The 24,097-nt window shown below is 44.5% G+C and overlaps 1 protein-coding gene across 4 annotated transcripts in view; it reads left to right on the top strand.

Annotated features, from left to right (window-relative positions):
- Nucleotides 1-24,097, top strand: part of LOC121579186 (serine/threonine-protein phosphatase 2A 55 kDa regulatory subunit B beta isoform) — a 107,184-nt gene that overhangs the window by 81,873 nt on the left and 1,214 nt on the right. For 2 of the 4 annotated variants that reach the window (XM_041893552.2, XM_041893553.2), the window contains exons 2-8: nucleotides 7,431-7,528; nucleotides 9,290-9,455; nucleotides 10,310-10,422; nucleotides 18,255-18,432; nucleotides 19,033-19,197; nucleotides 20,422-20,591; nucleotides 23,961-24,052. In XM_041893552.2, the coding sequence (XP_041749486.1) occupies nucleotides 7,431-7,528; nucleotides 9,290-9,455; nucleotides 10,310-10,422; nucleotides 18,255-18,432; nucleotides 19,033-19,197; nucleotides 20,422-20,591; nucleotides 23,961-24,052 (982 nt within the window). Of the gene's footprint in view, nucleotides 1-5,534; nucleotides 5,642-7,430; nucleotides 7,529-9,289; nucleotides 9,456-9,506; nucleotides 9,596-10,309; nucleotides 10,423-18,254; nucleotides 18,433-19,032; nucleotides 19,198-20,421; nucleotides 20,592-23,960; nucleotides 24,053-24,097 lie in introns of those variants that run through there. The other 2 variants (XM_041893554.2, XM_041893555.2) reach the window with 2 other exon arrangements.

Here is a 24,097-nt window from a genome sequence, read left to right as displayed (position 1 = left end):
ATGCTTTACTGTTGGCATGACACATGACTGATGGTAGCGCTCACCTTGTCTTCTCCGGACAAGGTGTTTTCCGGATGTCCCAAACAGTCGGAAAGGGGATTCATCAGAGAAAATGACTTTACCCCAGTCCTCAGCAGTCCAATCCCTGTACCTTTTGCAGAATATCAGTCTGTCCCTGATGTTTTTCCTGGAGAGAAGTGGCTTCTTTGCTGCCCTTCTTGACACCAGGCCATCCTCCAAACGTTTTCGCCTCACTGTGCGTGCAGATGCACTCACACCTGCCTGCTGCCATTCCCGAGCAAGCTCTGCACTGGTGGTGCCCCGATCCTGCAGCTGAATCAACTTTAGGAGACGGTCCTGGCACTTGCTGGACTTTCTTGGGCACCCTGATGCCTTCTTCACAGCAATTGAACCTCTCTCCTTGAAGTTCTTGATGATCCGATAAATGGTTGATTTAGGTGCAATTTTACTAGCAGCAATATCCTTGCCTGTGAAGCCCTTTTTGTGCAAAGCAATGATGACGGCACGTGTTTCCTTGCAGGTAACCATGGTTAACAGAGGAAGAACAATGATTTCAAGCACCACCCTCCTTTTAAAGCTTCCAGTCTGTTATTCTAACTCAATCAGCATGACAGAGTGATCTCCAGCCTTGTCCTCGTCAACACTCTCACCTGTGTTAACGAGAGAATCACTGACATGATGGCAGCTGGTCCTTTTGTGGCAGGGCTGAAATACAGTGGAAATGTTTTTGGGGGATTAAGTTCATTTTCATGACAAAGAGGGACTTTGCAATTGACTTATTCCACACTTTGCAATTCATCTGATCACTCTTCATGACATTCTGGAGTATATGCAAATTGCCATCATCAAAACTGAGGCAGCAGACTTTGTGAAAATTTGTATTTGTGTCATTCTCAAAACTTTTGACCACGATTGTAGACATAGAGGCCTAGGGTCTCTACAGGTTAGCATATGTGCCCTATGTATTTATGACAAGGGGGGTTGATGAGACAATAGACATTGTCACCTTACATTGCAGAATAGAATATCCCAAAAACATTGTGATAAATTAACAGGCTATACAATGAGTGTACAAAACATCAGAGGGTGAATGGGCAAGATAAAATATTTAAGTGCCTTTGAACGGGGTATTGTAGTAGGTGCCAGGTGCACCAGTTTGAGAGTGTCAAGAACTGCAGCGCTGCTGGGTTTTTCACGCTCAACAAAGTGTGGAATAAGTCAAGGGGTATGAATACTTTCTGAAGGCACATACAGAAAATACTGCAGTATGGAATCATAATCATCCGCAGTGCTCTAAATCATATGTCATCAGCAGTGCTCTAAATCATATGTCATCAGCAGTGCTCTAAATCATATGTAATCAGCAGTGCTCTAAATCATATGTCATCAGCAGTGCTCTAAATCATATGTCATCAGCAGTGCTCTAAATCATATGTCATCAGCAGTGCTCTAAATCATATGTCATCAGCAGTGCTCTAAATCATATGTCATCAGCAGTGCTCTAAATCATATGTCATCAGCAGTGCTCTAAATCATATGTAATCAGCAGTGCTCTAAATCATATGTCATCAGCAGTGCTCTAAATCATATGTCATCAGCAGTGCTCTAAATCATATGTCATCAGCAGTGCTCTAAATCATATGTCATCAGTAGTGCTCTAAATCATATGTCATCAGCAGTGCTCTAAATCATATGTCATCAGTAGTGCTCTAAATCATATGTCATCAGCAGTGCTCTAAATCATATGTCATCAGCAGTGCTCTAAATCATATGTCATCAGCAGTGCTCTAAATCATATGTCATCAGCAGTGCTCTAAATCATATGTCATCAGCAGTGCTCTAAATCATATGTCATCAGCAGTGCTCTAAATCATATGTCATCAGTAGTGCTCTAAATCATATGTCATCAGTAGTGCTCTAAATCATATGTCATCAGCAGTGCTCTAAATCATATGTCATCAGCAGTGCTCTAAATCATATGTCATCAGCAGTGCTCTAAATCATATGTCATCAGCAGTGCTCTAAATCATATGTCATCAGCAGTGCTCTAAATCGAAATCCAAAATTAGATTAGGTGTGTTTCTCCTATTGTAGATGATGGTCAGACAGAGATTGACAGCTCCGCGACCTTGTTTACTTCCCTATTTGAGCATAGCGATGTTACATAACGGTCCTCATTTGTAAATTGTGTTGGATCCAATAGGCTTAATGAGACAGGAGAGAACAAAGTGCTTATCCACACGTAAGCCGTCAGTGGCTCTTCTGTCCTGGCTAGCCCTGTCCGTCTCGATCCTGTCTGTCTCTATCCTGTCTGTCTCTATCCTGTCCTGTCCCCTGATGTTCAGGACATCCATACCGCTGACTGTACTGTACATCTCTCTCCATCACACTATATGGCTGCTTCTCAAATGGCACTCTATTTTCTATATAAGAGCCCTATGGGCTATGGTCAAAAGTAGTGCACTATATAGGGAATAGGGTGCCATTCTCTGGTCAAAAGCAGTGCACTATATAGGGAATAGGGTGCCATTCTCTGGTCAAAAGCAGTGCACTATATAGGGAATAGGGTGCCATTCTCTGGTCTAAAGCAGTGCACTATATAGGGAATAGGGTGCCATTCTCTGGTCAAAAGCAGTGCACTATATAGGGAATAGGGTGCCATTCTCTGGTCTAAAGCAGTGCACTATATAGGGAATAGGGTGCCATTCTCTGGTCTAAAGCAGTGCACTATATAGGGAATAGGGTGCCATTCTCTGGTCTAAAGCAGTGCACTATATAGGAAATAGGGTGCCATGGTCATACACCTCTGGTCTAAAGCAGTGCACTATATAGGAAATAGGGTGCCATGGTCATACACCTCTGGTCTAAAGCAGTGCACTATATAGGAAATAGGGTGCCATTCTCTGGTCTAAAGCAGTGCACTATATAGGGAATAGGGTGCCATTCTCTGGTCTAAAGCAGTGCACTATATAGGGAATAGGGTGCCATTTGGTACACACAATAGGACAGCGGTACCTCACAGTGAGGGAGAAGCAGCAGGACTCACGGCTTATGTCATGGTGCCAAGTTAACAATGGTATCACTCGGCAGACAGTCAGTTGCCCAAGTTGTGTCGCAGGCATCACACAGGGGACTATTGTGTCCCGAGCTAAAGGGGGTTCTTTCAGCCTGGCTCTCCAGTCCCAGCTCCTCTGTATGGGCACTTAGTGGTTGGTCTCTCAGCGTCATACTCCCTGGCTCATTGAAACACAATAGGATGACACAAACAAGAGCTACCTCAAATCAAATCAAATCACATTTTATTGGACACACAATGCTTGTGTTCCTAGCTCCAACAGTGCAGTAGTATCTAACAATTCACAACAATACACACAAATCTAAAAGTAAAATAATGGAATTAAGAAATATATAAGTATTAGGATGAGTATGTCGGAGTGGCATTGAATAAATACAGTAGAATACAGTATATACATATGAAATGAGTAAAGCAGCATGTAAACATGATTAAAGTGACTAGTGTTCCATTATTCAAATGGCCAGTGACCTCAGAGGCACGCACCCTGCTTTTACCGCCGTCGACACAGAATATTTATCCAGTCTGGTTTATAAGAGGTGGTGGGGATTGTGTCCGGCTCACTTGGTCACGTATGTATTACCTCAGTGGTGTTAAAGGAGACGTTTACCCAAAATCCAGAAACTCCCAAGTGATTCCATACATTGAAACTAGTTCAGTGGAGTTTACCCTCTCTCTCCCTGGAGTGCAGAACTGAGACAGCTGCAAAAACGGGTCACGTGACTCGTGACGTTGCTGGATGCAGGCCTCGCTCTGCTCCGTTGTCAGTGAATGCATGAGTCACATATCCACAAACTGTGGACCAATTCATTGTTTTATTGAAAGCTTACGGTCGAGTGAGTAATTTTTTTTTGTCAAAGGTACTATCGGTTTTGAGACAGGAAATGTGTACTTTTCCACCTACAATATTTGCGATTATTTTATATCATTATTTTACGTAGCCGGCTGCCACAGCAGCGGAGATGGGTAAGAACTGCGCATGTGCGTGTGCACCCTCGTGGGGGAAAACCCTGCTACATAGAAATGTCACGATATGCCCTTATATGGAGCTTGATGTCACAGATTCAAGTATTCTTTTTGGGGAGAAGTAGTGAGGATACTGAAGACAGTACAGTCGCGTTATACACAGTGTACAAAACATGCTCATGACAGACTGACTAAGTGAATCCAGGTGGAAGCTATGATCCCTTATTGATGTCAATTGTTAAATCCACTTCAATCAGTATAGATGAAGGGGAGGAGACATGTTAAAGAAGGCATTTTAAGTCTTGAGACAATTGAGACATGCATTGTGTATGTGTGCCATTCAGAGGGTGAATGGGCAAGATAAAATATTTAAGTGCCTTTGAACGTGGTATGGTAGTAGGTGCCAGGCGCACCGGTTTGAGTGTCAAGAACTGCAACGCTGCTGGGTTTTTCACGCTCACAATTTAATCCATTTTAAATTCAGGTTTTAACACAACAAAATGTGGAAAAAGTCCAGGGGTGTGAATACTTTCTGAAGGCAATGCATGTACAGTATGTATGTATGTATGTGGAAGGGAAGGGAAGGGGGAGTATAGTGTATATGATTATGAAGCAGTAGAGGGAGAAGATGCAGTCTGCTGATGCCAGTTCAAAGCCCAAGAACAAAGTCCTCCTCATTCAGCCCCTGCTAGTTTAGGAGGAGGTCGTCATGGGAACCTTAAATCTCCTACACAGGCAGACAACATGGAGGTGCACTAGGGTAAAAATATAATAACCCATTCTTCTCTCTCTTTCACTCTCTCCCTCTCTTTCACTCTCTCTCTCTCTCTCTCTCTCTCTCTCTCTCTCTCTCTCTCTCTCTCTCTCTCTCTCTCTCTCTCTCTCTCTCTCTCTCTCTCTCTCTTTCACTCTCTCTCTCTCTCTCTCTCTCTCTCTCTCTCTCTCTCTCTCTCTCTCTCTCTCTCTCTCTCTCTCTCTCTCTCTCTCTCTCTCTCTCTCTCTCTCTCTCTCTCTCTCTCTCTCTCTCTCTCTCTCTCTCTCTCTCTCTCTCTCTCTCTCTCTCTCTCTCTCTCCCTCTCTCTCTCTCTCTCTCTCTCTCTCTCTCTCTCTCTCTCTCTCCCTCTCTTTCACTCTCCCTCTCTCTCTTTCACTCTTTGTTTGTCTCTCTGTCTTTTAAACACACAAAACACATCTATCACCTCTTTTTCTTTCTGTCTCTCTCTCTTTCTGACATGCTGCTCCTGGAAAAATACATAATTATTTAAAAGCTTTGTCTTGTTTGTTTGCTTGGTTTAATGTTAATTATTCAAATCAGGACCGAGCTCTGCCGGTTTAGCACTCTGTTAGCGAGTGTGTGTGTGTGTGTGTGTGTGTGTGTGTGTGTGTGTGTGTGAGGACTTGTCTCTTCAGGTCTAAAGAGACGCTGGAACAATACAATTATACCTGCGAATGAGAGCGTGAGCCACAGCCCACTAGTACCATTATCTCTGAGAGGATTGCATAGCAACAGTGTACCCAGGCAGGTACAGCCTCTAAAACAGATGCATCTGCTAGAGGAAGACCAGGGAAGATGTGTCAAAGGTAGGAATCGATCGACCACAATCTGCTTGAGGGGAAACTCAAGATCGACTTGTTTGTTTTTCAGCTAAAAAAACAACTTCCTTCCATTCTAGGCATGCCAGTTGAATTCTCTTAACCGCACAATGATAGAACTAGATATTCTACGTGCGACATCTCAGTTCTGGATGACCTGAATCCATTGTTTGGTGTGTTCAGTCCACAGGTCATGTTGGGTAGCTAAGTGTCGGGTTATTTTGGTTGTGTGTAACGTGGGCAGATGGAAAACTACAAGGTTAGATGAGGAGACGGAGACAGAGAGGATGTTCATGGATAGACTGGGTGTTTGGGGTGAGGAGGGTTATGCATAATAGACTCACAGCCATTTAGAAACAAATCCCCTCTGCTGGCTGGCATGGCAGAGCTTACTGCTGCAGAATGCACAAACACCCAGCAGTACATACACTCCTATACAACACTCCTATACACAGCAATACAGGCTCTTTGTCTTCTTCCAGGTTGGTAAATTGCATGTTGAGTCAAGAGAGGGGTGGGGAGTCGGAGACTCTTGAGAGGCTGTTAATGTGAACAGTGAGTTGTAGTGGGAGTAGTGGTGGCACTGGTATGGTAGCAGGTTGTTTACACAGACAGACAGACAAGACAGACAGAGGAAAGAGCATCTGCTCCTAAATTCCTCCGTAGTGTCGCAGCTCATCGACTCTCCCTAGTGAGGGGTTGCCTTAATTAAACATCCCAGATTGTCCTACTTTCCTCTGTGACTCTGGGTTAGATAGTCCTCGACTTTCCTCTGTGGGTTAGATAGTCCTCGACTTTCCTCTGTGGGTTAGATAGTCCTCATCACAGAGCAAGAAAGCCAACAATGGCAGCTTCCTTTGCCATTTCTCTAAGCCCCTAAAATAGAGATGGGTTAATTGAGACGTTTGTGTCGCGCACACACACACACATGTCTGTTAGTGTTGTCTTCGTGGCTTCTCTGAAGTTCAGTATGTTTCTCAGAGATAATAATAATAATAGTTCTGGATCATTGTTAACTGTTGGCCTCCTGGCCACTCTGTTGGGGTCTGGAAAGGCTGACGCTGTCCTCCATCCCTATATATGAACATGAGTGTAGCATTTATCTATCATCTTTAATATTGTAGAGAGAGCGAGGGGGTGTGGGGTGGCTCTAATGCAATTTCACTGTCAACCACAGAATGGAGTGCTCCGAGTGTGCGACGTATGGAAGCAAAGCTGTAATTTGTATCTGATCTCATGCGATTGAGTTGTGGCAACCTATTGTGAACGATTCCCTGCCGCAGAGGGAAGCAGCAGGCTATCTCTCTGTATAATTCTCCAGGTCCACCATGCCATGTTATTGTACAGATCTGGTGTGTGTCTGGGAGATGTGTGAGAGGGTTTTGCATATGAATGGGGTGGTGACAGAGGGTAGTAATATTGTGAAGACTGCAGGTTGTTGTAGTGCTGGCCCAGGTCTGGTCTTTCATCAGCCCTGAGGTAGGCTAGCAGCACACGTAATTGATCCGATCCACAGACACGCTATCTGAGCAGGCCTTCAAAGACTTCAGGATCACATGAAAGTAGACCTTTTCACTGCACTCTGCTTCTTGCCCTACCTATTTCAAGTCATTAAACACTTTAATTTCACATAGCTGGGTTTTGAAAATAGATTTCACGGTTGTCAATGAGATTAAGGAAACGGAACATGACTCGCTCAGGCATACAGTAGGTGGGCAATGTACTTTACTGTTGTATTGTGTATCTCAGTGAGGTAACGTGCTGTTTTCTGTTCCAGCTGACATCATATCCACGGTTGAGTTCAACCCAACTGGAGAGCTGCTGGCGACGGGGGACAAGGGTGGGAGAGTAGTGGTGTTCCAGAGAGAACGGGAGGTAAGAGCGGCCCAGACACCCCTACTCCTCATGTCTCTCACATCCTGGTACTCTGGTCAGTAACGCAGGGGTCTCCAACCCTGTTCCCGGAGAGCTACCCTCGTGTAAGTTTTCGCTCCAACCACAGTTGTAACTAACCTGGTTCATTTTATCAACCAGCTAATTATTAGAATCAGGTGCGCTAGATTAGGGTTGGAGTGAAAACCTACAGGACAGTAGCTCTCCAGGAACAGGGTTGGAAAGCCCTGCACTAACCATTCGACATCTAGCTCAGGGTTTCTCAAACTTGGTCCTGGGGACCCCAAGGGGTGCACGTCTTGGTTTTTGCCCTAGCACTACACAACTGATTCAAATAATAAATTAATCATCAAGCTTTGATCATTTGAATCAGCCATGTAGTGTTAGGGCAAAAACCAAAACGTGCACCCCTTGGGGTCCCGAGGACCGAGTTTGGGAAAGGCTGATCTAGCTAATGAATCTATACTGAACCTTTTAATGAAATAACATCCTCGCCACATTCATTACCATTCATTGATGGCGTTACAGTTACATTCCCTGGGTAACTGTGTAGTATTAGTGGTGTTGAAAGGCTGTGGGTGTTTATTCAATGGTTGTAGGAGGTATTATGGAGAGATTACGGGCGACTCTGGGAAGCATATAGCATCTCCTATGGAAGCTGGATGAAAGGACTAGACAGCGTCTGAATCTTCTGTCTGTCTGTGGTGAAAACATGAATGTCAGGGATGACTGCATGAAACTCTCCTTCCTTTATCCTCCTCTTCCTTATTTTTCCTTCCGGCTGATTCCGAGGCGCTCCATAGTATCCACTAATCCCCACACCAGAGGCGCTCCCGTCTCCCCCCCTCCTCCCCCTTCCCCTGTCTTTACCCCCGCAGAGGGCAAATCTGTTTCCATTAATACCCTCCCCTCCTGTTTGGTCATCTGATTTGGCTCTATTGATGCTGAAGCTTCCTGAGGTGAGACCTGAGGTGAGACCTGAGGTGAGACCTGAGCTGCCGTGTTGGCTGAGCTGAAGCTAGGTTGCTGGGCTCCCATTGAGCTATCTACGCCACCCTGACTACACATCCTGACAACCTTACAATAGATTTAAACCACTTTTGCCTGATTTCTTGAATTTCTACCATGTGGAGGCAAAATGATTGTACTACGTCAGCAGTTATGTCAACCCGTACGATGGCGGAGAGGGATTTTGGTGACTGCTCCACATACTACAGTCCCCATGCTTTGTTAGTTCCTGGGTTTTGACAACCCCCTCCCGTATGTATGCTTAATATAGAAAGCAGAAACCAGGCCATCACACATCTGCTGCTGGGCACGTCTTGGGTCACTGTTTCCTCAATGTTGTCTATTCAATGCCAATAGGACGATCCCCACTCTCACATTGTATTGAATGTACCCCTCCTCTGTATACTCATGCTGAAATATTGTCAAACTTCAAACACTGGCCTATCAAATAAATCAAATCAAATGGTATCAGTCACATAGAGTTGACAGCAGGTATAAAAGGTGCAACCAAATGTACTAGCTCCCTCAACAATGCAGTACATTAGTCAATAGCAATATGAATAATAAGAGAGTCCAAAATAACAAGTAGTAGAAGAGGTAGTAGTAATAATAGATTTACACAGTTTTTATGAATATATAAAGTGGGTAGTGACTTGGTCACGCAGTGCATGTCTTAGGACCTGAATAATACCAGAACATCTTCCACAAACTCAAACATTCTTCTTGTTGTTTCAGAGTAAGAACCAGCCCCACAGGAGAGGGGAGTACAATGTTTACAGCACCTTCCAGAGCCACGAGCCTGAGTTTGACTACCTGAAGAGCCTGGAGATCGAGGAGAAGATCAACAAGATTCGATGGCTGCCTCAACAGAACGCTGCCTACTTCCTCCTCTCCACCAATGGTGAGCCACTTCCTCCTCTTCACCAATGGTGAGCCACTTCCTCCTCTCCACCAATGGTGAGCCACTTCCTCCTCTCCACCAATGGTGAGCCACTTCCTCCTCTCCACCAATGGTGAGCAACTTCCTCCTCTCCACCAATGGTGAGCCACTTCCTCCTCTTCACCAATGGCAAGCCAGACTGCTAGTCCTAGTGACATCTAGGAAGGAACATGTGATTTCTTTTTTGGTTGCACATTGGTGGGAGCGCCTTCTACTCCTGTTCGTTCTAGTGACATCACCATCTCTAACTGCTCACTAGACCAGTCGATGTTAATGGTTCCATTACCTCCATTACATTATTTATTGCATTGTATGGCCCATTGACGTTAGCCAAGCAGCTATTTTATGTTGAGTTAAGTGCCACCAGAGGCAGGAAGTGACCTTTACAATACTGCAGTATCCTTCCTTTTGCCTTTCACTAAATGTATTAGACGGGGATCTTGAATCAGCAGACAGACTCCTATAAGAGCAGAGTGCTATCTTTGGACACATCAGTGGAACAAGCTGGGCTGGCATCAGGAGGCTTTAATCAGGTGAATTGGAGGCTATTGATCTCAGCTGATATATCTCGTATCTATTTATGTCATGCCAACCCTCCGCATTGGCCTGCTTCCAATACTGTAGCAGCACAGCAGACAACTGAGTCCCCATCCCCTCCACAGTACAGCTAGCTATCTCCCCCAGCCAGCCAGGCCAGCACAGCACATCTTTCCTTTAGCCTATCCCAAGCCTGCTGTTACTCATCCCTCTCTCCCCTCCTCCTCCTCCTCCTCCTCCTCCTCCTCCTCCTCCTCCTCCTCCTCTCCTCCCTGCAGATAAAACAGTGAAGCTGTGGAAGGTCAGTGAGCGGGACAAGAGACCGGAGGGCTACAACCTGAAGGACGAGGATGGGAGGATCCGAGACCCCACCACCATCACCGCCCTGCGGGTAAGATGCCAACCCTTCCCCCACTACAGTGTCACCACAGCCTGCCCGGGCATGTCTGTGCCCACATTTGCAGTGCTACATACAGATGTTGAATGCGTCTGTCATCCTTCCTCTGGCAACCTGTGCCATTATATCTCCCTATGGCAGCCTAAGCCTCCATCTCTCCCAGTGCCACAGAGGGATTCAAGTAACTGGCCTGGTTTCATATCTTGCCAAATGCACGTGTCTGTCAGTGTGGGGGTGGGGAGGGGGGTGTCCGGTTCTTAGATGGGGGTGGGACACCAGGCGCCCATGCTGCTGACCACACATTAGCCAGGTCCTGGGGTGACCCGTCTGTCTACACCAGCCTGTACCCAGGGGTCAGCATGGGGTCAAATATAGGGCTGGGCGATATCTAATTAATTCAATTCATTCTAATTAATGTTTTTGCGCGATATTCCAAATGCCTGTATCGCAGATTCAAGGTTTTGTGTATTTTTCATTTTTATGAGCGTTTATGTCCGCTGGTTCTCATGTTGTCTTTTTGGTCTCATCTCCTTCTGTGCTGTGCACCTTCCCATTTACACCAGAGATCTGTATATAATGACGAGATGCTCATGTCTTCGCCCTAACAATGGGAGTCGTTGTCCCAAAGGCGGGAAGGCAGGCGACAAGCTTAGGTTCAAAATAAGCCCATAGAAATGCATTGGGGGCTTATTTTGGACAGATTTTGGCGAGAATGAAACCTCTCGCTTAGCCTCTTTCTCCCAAGCCCCTCCCCCTACCACTCACAACAACAAAGATGAGTGATCACTTCTTCCTCTCTGACAAATGGTTTCAACTCGCTATTTGCATTTGAGGTTTGGTCCAACAGAATCAGTCATATAGACATCGAAACACATGGAGACATTATTTTACTGTAATAGAGGAGAAGTTAACTTTTCGAACCATACCCTGTTTATGTTTCAACTCCTCAAATTTCGAGCAGAGGAAACACTACTAAAACGGATGTACCAATTGTAACGTATACGCGGGGAGTCAGGAAGCAGGTGCAGAAGGTGAGTTTAATAAGAAGAAGCATGAAGATCAACAAAACAGGAGAAGCATACAGAATGTGAACAAAACCAATACTGCCTGATGACTGAGGCTACTGAGGGCTAAATAAAGGGAGAGTAATCAAGGTGATGATGAGGTCCAGGTGTGCGTAATGATGACTGCCAGGACCGGTGGTTAGTAGACCGGCGACGTCGAGCGGGGGAGCGGGATAGGCGTGACACCAATGAACATTCATTCTGGAAAGTTAATGCTCAGTTTGTCGTGCGCGCATTACGGTACCACGTATTGCTAGCAGCATTTTAGTCAAAGATTGTTATACTAGCTGTTTAGTGTGTGTTTTATAAACGTGCAATAAGCATAAAACAATTATATAAGGAATTGGCAACTCATTCTCATTCTGAGAAATAAGGCAGGCCACTTGATTTCATCTGAACAAAGTGGACAGGCTAACATGCTGTTTAAACAGTTGGAGACACACAGAAGGTTCTGTTCATTACAATTCAACTGTTGTTAGCTGAATTCAGAGCTTGTGAAATTATACCTAGATACAAGTTGGCTAAACTTGAAATATAAATATTAGCTGCTACTCACCAGCACGTGGGCTTGTGCTTGAGAGATTGTTTATGAGACAGGTGTTAATTTTCTAAAATGCCTGCTACATTATTAGTGAATGTGTCATTATGTATGGTTCTGGTTAGATTTGTAACAAAAAGGGCATTTTTATAGACAGACCTGAAAGCCAGATCAGTGATTATTGCAAAAAAAGCAGGTACAACTATTTAGCTAAAATAATTAAATTATTAGTGGGTTTTATGGTTGTGGAAGGCATATATTCAGCCTAGGTATAATTTCACAATCTCTGAATTCATTAGATTATTGCTGACTGTTTGAAATGCAGTGTATTTGACCTTTTAATTGTACAACAAGCTTATTTAGAGAAAACATTTAAAGAATCTCTATATATATATATATTGTGAATTGCCCATAAGCTTGAAAAAATATAGATATGTGTTTTAGGCCATATCGTCCAGCCCTAATCAAATATCACCCCCATCTCCATGGATACACAGACAGTCGGATGTTAGTTACATTTTCGTATCAGCTCTAATGGCAGCTTTCAGATGATAAGACCATGAAACCATCCCAGATTATATATGGTGCAAACAGTGGCTTGTTTTCTGTTCTTTATATACACCCCAAAATACAAATGTTCATCATCATCGTGATACATGAAAGAACAACCCAGAACAACCATTGAAATTGGATCCTCTCCCTTTTCTTCACCACTCTCTTATTTATATATATATATATATATATATATATATATATATATATAACTGAAATAGACACATTTTCCTTTGTTCAAGAGCTCAGAGTCCTCAAACCTCCCCAGTAAATATCATATTGATTTAGGAGAGAAGTGAACGGTGCAGAAACTATATCAATATTTGGACCCCTGGCTCAGCCCAATCATCCTTCTCTCTTCATGCTTTTATTTTCCACACTGGATCCAAATTGACCCTTACACAACGCAGCCTTTGGAAATCAATAGGAATCACATTACGCCTGAGAGATGGAACACCATAGTGCCCTCAAAGCTCATCACTAAGCTAACGACCCTGGGACTAAACACCTCGCTCTGCAACTGGATCCTGGCCTTCCTGACGGGCTGCCCCCAGGTGGTAAGGGTAGGTAACAACACATCTGCCACACTGATCCTCAACACGGGGGCCCCTCAGGGGTGCATGGTCAGTCCCCTCCTGTACTCCCTGTTCACCCATGACTGCATGGCCAAGCACGACTCCAACACCATCATTACGTTTGCAGACGACACAACAGTGGTAGGCCTGATCACCGACAACGATGAGACAGCCTATAGGGAGGAGGTCAGAGACCTGGCCGTGTAGTGCCAGGATAACAACCTCTCCCTCAACGTGATCAAGACAAAGGAGATGATTGTGGACTACAGGAAAAGGAGGACCGAGCACACCCCATTCTCATCGACGGGGCTGTAGTGAAGCAGGTTGAGAGCTTCAAGTTCCTTGGTGTCCACATCACCAACAAACTATCATGGTCCAAGCATACCAAGACAGTCGTGAAGAGGGCACTGAAAAGATTTGGCATGGGTCCTCAGATCCACAAAAAGTTTTACAGCTGCACCATCGAGAGCATCCTGACTGGTTGCATCACCGCCTGGTATAGCAACTGCTCGGCCTCCAACCGCAAGGCACTACAGAGGGTAGTGCGTATGGCCCAGTACATCACTGGGGCCAAGCTTCCTGCGATCCAGGACCTCTATACCAGGCGGTGTCAGAGGAAGGCCCTAAAAATTGCCAAAGACTCCAGCCACCCTAGTCATAGACTGTTCTCTCTGCTACCGCACGGCAAGCGGTACCGGAGTGCCAAGTCTAGGTCCAAAACGCTCCTTAACAGCTTCTACCCCCAAGCCATAAGAACAGCTAATCAAATGGCTACCCGGACTATTTGTTCTTTTTTTATTTTTACTTATCAATTTTTTACTTAATACTTATTTTTCTTAAAACTGCATTGTTGGTTAAGGTCTTGTAGGTAAGCATTTCACTGTAAGGTCTACAGTCGTGGTCAAAAGTTTTGAGAAAGACACAAGTATTGGTCTTCACAAAGTTCGCTGCTTCAGTGTTATGAGATATTTTTGTCAGATGTAACTATGGTATACTGAAGTATAATTACAAGCATTCCATAAGTGTCAAAGGCTTTTATTGACAATTACATTAAGTTTATACAAAGACTCAATATTTGCAGTGTTGACCCTTCTTTTTCAAGACCTCTGCAATCCGCCCTGGCATGCTGTCAATTAACTTCTGGGCCACATCCTGACTGATGGCAGCCCATTCTTGCATAATCAATGCTTGGAGTTTGTCAGAATTTGTGGGTTTTTGTTTGCCACCCGCCTCTTGAGGATCGACCACAAGTTCTCAATGGGATTAAGGTCTGGGGAGTTTCCTGGCCATGGACCCAAAATGTCGATGTTTTGTTCCCGAGCCACTTAGTTATCACTTTTGCCTTATGGCAAGGTGCTCCATCATGCTGGAAAAGGCATTGGTCGTCACCAAACTGTTCTTGGATGGTTGGGAGAAGTTGCTCTCGGAGGATGTGTTGGTACCATTCTTTATTCATGGCTGTGTTCTTAGGCAAAAATGTGAGTGAGCCCACTCCCTTGGCTGAGAAGCAACCCCACACATGAATGGTCTCAGGATGCTTTACTGTTGGCATGACACAGGACTGATGGTAGCGCTCACCTTGTCTTCTCCGGACAAGTTGTTTTCCGGATGCCCCAAACAATTGGAAAGGGGATTCATCAGAGAAAATGACTTTACCCCAGTCCTCAGCAGTCCAATCCCTGTACCTTTTGCAGAATATCAGTCTGTCCCTGATGTTTTTTCTGGAGAGAAGTGGCTTCTTTGCTGCCCTTCTTGACACCAGGCCATCCTCCAAAAGTCTTCGCCTCACTGTGCGTACAGATGCACTCACACCTGCCTGCTGCCATTCCTGAGCAAGCTCTGCACTGGTGGTGCCCCGATCCCGCAGCTGAATCAACTTTAGGAGACGGTCCTGGCGCTTGCTGGACTTTCTTGGGCGCCCTGACGCCTTCTTCACAACAATTGAACCTCTCTCCTTGACGTTCTTGATGATCCGATAAATGGTTGATTTAGGTGCAATCTTACTAGCAGCAATATCCTTGCCTGTGAAGCCCTTTTTGTGCAAAGCAATGATGACGGCACGTGTTTCCTTGCAGGTAACCATGGTTAACAGAGGAAGAACAGCTTCCAGTCTGTTATTCTAACTCAATCAGCATGACAGAGTGATCTCCAGCCTTGTCCTCGTCAACACTCTCACCTGTGTTAACAAGAAAATCACTGACATGATGGCAGCTGGTCCTTTTGTGGCAGGGCTGAAATGCAGTGGAAATGTTTTTTGGGATTAAGTTCATTTTCATGGCAAAGAGGGACTTTGCAATTAATTGCAACTTATCTGATCACTCTTCATGACATTCTGGAGTATATGCAAATTGCCATAATCAAAACTGAGGCAGCAGACTTTGTGAAAATTAGTATTTGTGTCATTCTCAAAACTTTTGACCATGACTACACCTGTTGTACTCGGCGCATGTGACAAATAAAATTTGATTTGTTTTGTGAAACATCATGGAATGGGAACAAGCTGGTGGGAGGGAGGGACAGTGTTCCAGGACTGGTCAGTTGGAGACTCCCAGGCTCACAGATGATTGGGCTTCCTGGCTGTCAGTCACTCTGAGAGGAAACATGATGCCACCCATCAGAGAGGAGGCAGAATTCACTGTCAGTCTGTCCCATCACCGTGGCCTGCAGGAGACCTTATTGACTACACTTAACCCTAAGTGACCCCTCAGTGGTGGGACAAATACGGGATCAATGTTATTGATAATGTCGACTGCTTACTACCATGCGTAACCCTGTCGATTCTCCTCCTCCTCCTCCTCAGATCCTCTGGGGGTTTAGGGTGAGACGGTACACTTGAAGGAGGATTTACTATCCATTTGGGTTGAGGCTGGGTTTGCTATGCGTCTCCTATCCAATCTTAAGTGAACATATCACCCGCTTGGCTTGATTCATGCCCAGGTCTTTCTATTGAGTAATAACTAGACTTAAGCAGCTCCCCTCAGCACTGGCTGCATCATCTGAGAAGCAGATGTTGATGTATGAGTTAATGACCTCAGCAGTCTCTGCAGCGTGTTCCTCCTCCACCTCCCGCTGTGTGATGGTGTGGCTGTGCTGTGGTGGGGAGAGACACTCATCATGGTAGCAGACTCATATCTGATCATCACATTGGCTGTGCTGTGCCAGGCTGGGCCCTGTCTGTGTGTGTGTGTGTGTGTGTGGCGTTGACAGATGGTTTGTGTTCCCTGTCAGACAGATACCCAATAATGGTCAGCCAAGCATGCGCCCCGCAGTGAGTGTACATCAGTGGACATGTCCCACTACCCCTCTCTGTCACAAGCTATCGTACATCAATGGACATGTCCCACTCCTCTCAAATCAAATGTTATTTGTCACATACACGTGTTTAGCAGATGTTATTGCAGGTGTAGCGAAATGCTTGTGCTTCTAGCTCCGACAGTGCAGTAATATCTAACAAGTAAATATCTAACAATTTCACAACATATACCCAATACACACAAATCTAAGTAAGGAATGTAATTAAGATTATATACATACAGTTGAAGTCGGAAGTTTACATACACTTAGGTTGGAGTCATTAAAACTCGTTTTTCAACCACTCTGCAAATGTCTTGTTAACAAACTATAGTTTTGGCAAGTCGGTTAGGACATCTACTTTGTGCATGACACAAGTAATTTTTCCAACAATTGTTTACAGACAGATTATTTCACTTATATTTCACTGTATCACAATTCCAGTGGGTCAGAAGTTTACATACAGTAAGTTGACTGTGCCTTTAAACATTGTGGAAAATTCCAGAAAATTATGTCATGGCTTTAGAAGCTTCTTATAGGCTAATTGACATAATTTGAGTTAATTGGAGGTGTACCTGTGGATGTATTTAAAGGCCTGCCTTCAAACTCAGTGCCTCTTTGCTTGACATTATGGGAAAATCAAAAGAAATCAGCCAAGACCAGAGGAAACAAAATTGTAGACCTCCACAAGTCTGGTTCATCCTTGAGAGCAATTTCCAAACGCCTGAAGGTACCACGTTCATCTGTACAAACCATAGTACGCAAGTATAAACACCATGGGACCATGCAGCCGTCATTCCGCTCAGGAAGGAGACGCATTCTGTCTCCTAGAAATGAACGTACTTTGGTGCGAAAAGTGCAAATCAATCCCAGAACAACAGCAAAGGACCTTGTGAAGATGCTGGAGGAAACAGGTACAAAGTATCTATATCCACAGTAAACCAGTCCTATATCGACATAACCTGAATGAAACAAAAATAGAACTGTTTGGCCATAATGACCATCGTTATGTTTGGAGGAAAAAGGGGGTCGCTTGCAATCCGAAGAACACCATCCCAACCGTGAAGCACGGGGGTGGCAGCATCATGCTGTGGGGGTGCTTTGCTGCAGGAGGGACTGGTGCACATCACAAAATATCATGAGGAAGGAAAATTATGTGGATATATTAAAGCAACATCTCAAGACATCAGTCAGGACGTTAAAGCTTGGTCACAAATGGGTCTTCCAAATGGACAATGACCCCAAGCATACTTCCAAAGTTGTGGCAAAATAGTTTAAGGACAACAAAGTCAAGGTATTGGAATGGCCATCACAAAGCCCTGACCTCAATCCTATGGAACATTTGTGGGCAGAACTGAAAAGGCGTGTGCGAGCAAGGAGGCCTACAAACCTGATTAAGAGTCTTCACATAGAGAGATAATGATAATGTGGCATCAGCACAAGCCTCCTGCTGATTCCCCTGAGTTGGCATTACGTTAGTCTAAATTGCGAGGAGTATTCGAGGCAAAATCTGGAACATTTGTCGAGGAATGGGCCCAGTTTGGGGTCTGGGTCTCTGTGGCGGCCCCTTGCGATGTGGCGGGTGTGTAGGGGCCCTGGCTGAGATTTGTTGTAATTAAGGGCCCCTACTCCCTGTGAGAACATGGGGTTACTCATTATGGCTGTAGGAGCTCTCCGTCTCCGCTCAGTCTGAGGCATGAACAGCCCATATTGAAATACTGCACTGAATCACTGGCTGTGGAATACATGGCTGATTTGATGTTTAACATTCATTTTTCTTATTCCCTCCATCTCTCTCTCTTCCAGGTACCAGTGCTGCAGCCCATGGACCTGATGGTGGAAGCCACTCCCAGGCGAGTGTTCTCCAATGCCCACACGTACCACATCAACTCCATCTCTGTGAACAGCGACTACGAGACCTACATGTCCACAGATGACCTGAGAATTAACCTGTGGAACCTGGAGATCACCAACCGAAGTTTCAGTATCCTTCTCTCAACAAACGCAGATGGCTAGACCGATGGCAAAGGAGCTCATATTAAGAGATTGTCTCACTTTGGAATGTATTTATTTTCTTCTGTCTGTGTCTGTCTGTCAGTCATCTGCATCCCCAACCCAGATGCCAACGAGGTAATCTTTAAACAGGAGCACATCCCCATTGATTAATATTGATTGTCACTTTGAGGTTCCCTGCGGATCACAGATGAGATGCCCTATGGACAGCAGAATGGATCACTGAGCTTTGGGGCCCTGAGCACATATTGAGCTTCTTATTTACTGAGCCTCGTTACTCTATCAATCACAGTGCTGCTGGCTAACCAGCCTCTCTCCTCAGTTCTCGCTGATGGATCTGCTGTCATTTCCCTCACTCCGACCAGCGCTGTTTTTGCTGTTATCTGACATTTTTGAAGTCATATTTTTTTCTCAAGCTTTCTTTTTCATGATTGTTTTGTTGTTGCTTACTCTTCTAATGGGTTGCTATGGTTTTTTTGTCCAATAGTTAGTTTAAAGTCTCAAACTGAAGAGCTGTGAATTGCTTCAGTACTTTTCTATGTGGTTGAGTTCCTTCACCGCAACACCTCAGACATTGTGGACATCAAGCCGACTAACATGGAGGAGCTGACGGAGGTGATTACGGCAGCGGAGTTCCAACCCAACCAGTGTAACACCTTCGTCTACAGCAGCAGCAAGGGCTCCATCCGCCTGTGTGACATGAGGGCCTCAGCACTGTGTGACAACCACTCCAAATGTAAGGCTGCCTCCGCCGCACCCCAAACCACTCATATACTGAGTATTGCCAGCAGGCTCATGATAAGAGCCAGGAGTTTTTAGTTGACTAGGAGCACCTCTGGGCCCGAGTTGTCCCTGTACTGGTCAGGTCACATGATCAGAAAAACTCTTAGCCCTAAGTATAAGCACTGGGGTTATCGTAGGCTCTGAAGCCCTCATTCCTCCATTTTAACAGTGTCTCTCTACTTCTTTCTAATTGCCACTTAGTCATCTAATTAGTATTTGTGTGATGGGACCCAGGTGAGTCCTGGCACAGTGGTTGGGAAATGAATTTCTTGCATGCTATATTTAGTCGAACTGATACTAAGCTGCAGGTGGACTTGTTTCTGTAAGGCATTATTGGAAAATAAGATTGTTGAAATGGAAATGAAAGGAAACAGAGAGCGCAATGAAGCCAAGTGGGATTTTATCGATTTTTTTCCTCCAGTGGTTTTTGGCATCTTTCCATGTACTAGTTCTATTTAAATGGTGGACCAAAAGTCGACAGGAGGCAGTGTGTATTCCTTCATGGCTCTGAGTTTATCCAAATCCCTACACTCACCCACAGTGATATTGATGTTTCAAGGTTAGTCAAGGCACTGTCCCTAAACCCCAAATCATCCTTTTCCACCCTGCTGAACACATTGTCAGATCATAGACAGACAGGAGGTTAAGCAGGGAACAAACACACAGCCTTATTACAGTCTTTCATTGGCACATATATCTTGCATTTAATATCTTAAATAAGCTCACAGTATTTGTGTGTTTAACAATTGCCTGTTAAAAGCCGCATTTGCATTTCAAATCAGTCATCAGCCTGTTTGAGAGGCCCCAGTGGATATGGATCGACTCATAAACAAAAAACATGGATTATCAGTTCACATAAGTGAATAATTATGTATTAATGACGTGTTTGCATTGAACAATATGACCGTTAATTACTTTTTTACTGAGGAATAAATGTCTGCTAACATGAGAAATGGTTCTCTGCAACTATTTAGCAGTGATAGATTTATAATTTCTCTCTTTTCCCTTTGCATATTTAGCGGTTGTTTAGCAGAGCCAGCCAATGGCATACAGCATCTGGTGCAGTGTGAAAGTGATTCATAAATTAACTGAAGCTGTGAGCCAGAGAGAGTTGCTCATCCAGTCTTTTTGGGCCAGATGTTAACACGGCCTGTTCCTCTGTCTGTTCCACCTGCAGTGTTCGAGGAGCCAGAGGACCCCAGTAACCGCTCCTTCTTCTCCGAGATCATCTCATCCATCTCAGACGTTAAGTTCAGCCACAGTGGCCGCTACCTGATCACACGGGACTACCTCACGGTCAAGGTGTGGGACCTCAACATGGAGAGCAAACCTCTGGAGACCTACCAGGTAGAGTATACCACTCCCTCGTCACTTTTCTGGATGTGCCAAGACCTTGATACACCATAGATCACACATCGTTTTGAACGATTTCTGCACATTCTTGTTGGGTTCCAAAATAATTATGCAATGGAAAATACCAGAGCCATATACAGTGCATTCGGAAAGTATTCAGACCCCTTCCCTTTTTCCACACTTTGTTACGTTACAGCCTTATTATAAAAGGGATTCATTCAATAAAAATCCCCATCAATCTACACACAATAACCCATAATGACAAAGTGAAAACAGGTTTTTGAAATGTTTGCAAATGTATTAAAAATAAAAAACAGAAATACCTAATTTACATAAGTATTCAGACCCTTTGCTATGAGACTTGAAATTGAGCTCAGATGCATCCTATTTCCATTGATCATCCTTGAGATGTTTCTACAACTTGATTGGAGTCCACCTGTGGTAAATTCAATTGATTGGACATGATTTGGAAAGGCACACACCTGTCTATATAAGGTCCCACAGTTGACAGTGCATGTCAGAGCAAAGAACAAGCCATTAGGTCGAAGGAATTGTCCATAGAGCTCCGAGACAGTATTGTGTCGAGGCACAGATCTGGAGAAGGGTACCAAAAAATGTCTGCAACATTACAGGTCCCCGAGAACACAGTGGCCTCCATCATTCTTTAATGGAAGAAGTTTGGAACCACCAAGACTCTTCCTAGAGCTGGCCGTCCGGCCAAACTGAGCAATCGAGGGAGAAGGGCCTTAGTCAGGGAGGTGACCAAGAACCCGATGGTCACTCTGACAGAGCTCCAGAGTTCCTCTGTGGAGATGCGGGAACCTTCCAGAAGGACATCCATCTCTGCAACACTCCACCAATCAGGCCTTTATGGTAGAGTGGCCAGACGGAAGCCACTCTTCAGTAAAAGGCACGACAGCCCGCTTGGAGTTTGTCAAAAGGCAGCTAAAGGACTCAGACCATGAGAAACAAGATTCTCTGATCTGATGAAACCAAGATTGAACTCTTTGGCCTGAATGCCAAGCATCACATCTGGAGGAAACCTGGCACCATCCCTACAGTGAAGCATAGTGATAGCAGCATCATCCAGTGGGGATGTTTTTCAGCGGCAGGGACTGGGAGAATAGTCAGGATCGGGGGAAAGATGAACGGAGCAAAGTACAGAGAGATCCTTGATGAAAACCTGCTCCAGAGCGCTCAGGACCTCAGACTGGGGAAAAGGTTCATCTTCCAACAGGACAACGACCCTAAGCACACAGCCAAGACAACACAGGAGTGACTTCGGGACAAGTCTCTGAATGTCCTTGAGTGGTCCAGCCAGAGCCCGGACTTGAACCCGATCGAACATCTCTGGAGAGACCAGAAAATAGCTGTGCAGCAACGCTCCCCATCCAACCTGACAGAGCTTGAGAGGATCTGCAGAGATGAATGGGAGAAACTTCCCAAAACAGGTGTGCCAAGCTTGTAGCATCATACCCAAGAAGACTTGAGGCTGTAATCGCTGCCAAAGGTGCTTCAACAAAGTACTGAGTAAAGGGTATGAATACTTACAGTACCAGTCAAAAGTTTGGACACACCTACTTATTCCAGGGGTTTTCTTTTATTTTTACTATTTTCTACATTGTAGAATAATAGTGAAGACATCAAAACTATTAAATAACACATATGGAATGATGTAGTAACCAATAAAGTGTTAAACAAATAAAACATATATTTGAGATTCTTCAAAGTAGCCACCCTTTGCCTTGATGACAGCTTTGCACACTCTTGGCATTCTCTCAACCAGCTTCACCTGGAATGCTTTTCCAACAGTCTTGAAGGAGTTCCCACATATGCTGAGCACTTGTTGGCTGCTTTTCCTTTGCCCTGCGGTCCAACTCATCCCAAACCATCTCCATTGGGGTTAGGTCGGGTGATTGTGGAGGCCAGGTCATCTGATGAAGCACTCCATCACTCTCCTTCTTGGTCAAATAGCCCTTACACAGCCTGTAGGTGTGTTTTGGGTCATTGTCCTGTTGAAAAACAAATGATAGTCCCGCAAAGCGCAAACCAGATGGGATGGCGTATCGCGGCATAATGTTGTGGTAGCCATGCTGGTAAAGTGTGCCTTGAATTCTAAATAAATCACTGACAGTGTCACCAGCAAAGCACCCCAACACTATCACACCTCCTCCTCCATGCTTCACGGTGGGAACCACACATGCGGAGATCATCTGTTCACCTACTCTGCGTCTCACAAAGACACTGCGGTTGGAACCAAAAATCTCACATTTGGACTCATCAGACCAAAGGACAGATTTCCACCGGTCTAATGTCCATTGCTCGTGTTTCTTGGCCCAGGCAAGTCTCTTCTTCTTATTGGTGTCCTTTAGTAGTGGTTCCTTTGCAGCAATTCGACCATGAAGGCCTGATTCACACAGTCTCCTCTGAACAGTTGATGTTGAGATGTGTCTGTTACTTGAACTCTGTGAAGCATTTATTTGGGCTGCAATTTCTGAGGCTGGTAACTCTAATGAACTTATCCTCTGCAGCTTCCTTTCCTGTGGCGGTCCTCATGAGAGCCAGTTTCATCATAGCGCTTGATGGTTTTTGCGACTGCACTTGAAGAAACTTTCAAAGTTTTTGAAATGGTCCGGATTGACTGACCTTCATGTCTTAAAGTAATGATGGACTGTCATTTATCTGCTTATTTGAGCTGTTCTTGCCATAATATGGACTTGTTCTTTTACCAAATAGGGCTATCTTCTGTATACCACCCTTACCTTGTCACAACACAACTGATTGGCTTAAATGCATTAAGAAGGGAAGAAATTCCACAAATTAACTTTTAACAAGGCACACCTGTTAATTGAAATGCATTCCAGGTGACTACCTCATGAAGCTGGTTGAGAGAATGCCAAGAGTGTGCAAAGCTGTCATCAAGGCAAAGGGTGGCTATTTGAAGAATCTCAAATATAAAATATATTTAGATTTGTTTAACACTTTTTTTTGGTTACTACATGATTCCATGTGTTATTTCGTAGTTTTGATGTCTTCACTATTATTCTACAATGTAGAAAATTTTAAAAATAAAGAAAAACCCTTGAACGAGTAGGTGTCCAAACTTTTGACTGGTACTGAATGTAAATTTCAGTTTTTTGTTTTTAATACATTTGCTAAAATTTCTAAAAACGTGTTTATGCTGTCATTATGGGGTATTGTGTGTAGATTGATGAAAAATAAATAAAAATTCATCAATTTTTGAATAAGGCTGTAACGTAACAAAATGTGGAATAAGTCAAGGGGTCTCAATACTCTCAGAATTCACTGTATTTATCTAGACATATGGCTCTGGAAAATACCTCAATGGATTTTCTCTTCCAGGTTCATGACTACCTGAGGAGTAAGCTGTGCTCCCTGTATGAGAACGACTGCATCTTTGACAAATTTGAATGTGTCTGGAACGGGTCTGACAGGTCAGTGACAGTATTAGGATTGATGTCAGTGGATGTATGAGTAGA

The sequence above is a fragment of the Coregonus clupeaformis genome, chromosome 13 (genome assembly GCF_020615455.1).
Source record: "Coregonus clupeaformis isolate EN_2021a chromosome 13, ASM2061545v1, whole genome shotgun sequence".
Taxonomy (NCBI): domain Eukaryota; kingdom Metazoa; phylum Chordata; class Actinopteri; order Salmoniformes; family Salmonidae; genus Coregonus; species Coregonus clupeaformis.
This window is presented reverse-complemented; position numbering and strand designations above follow the sequence as displayed.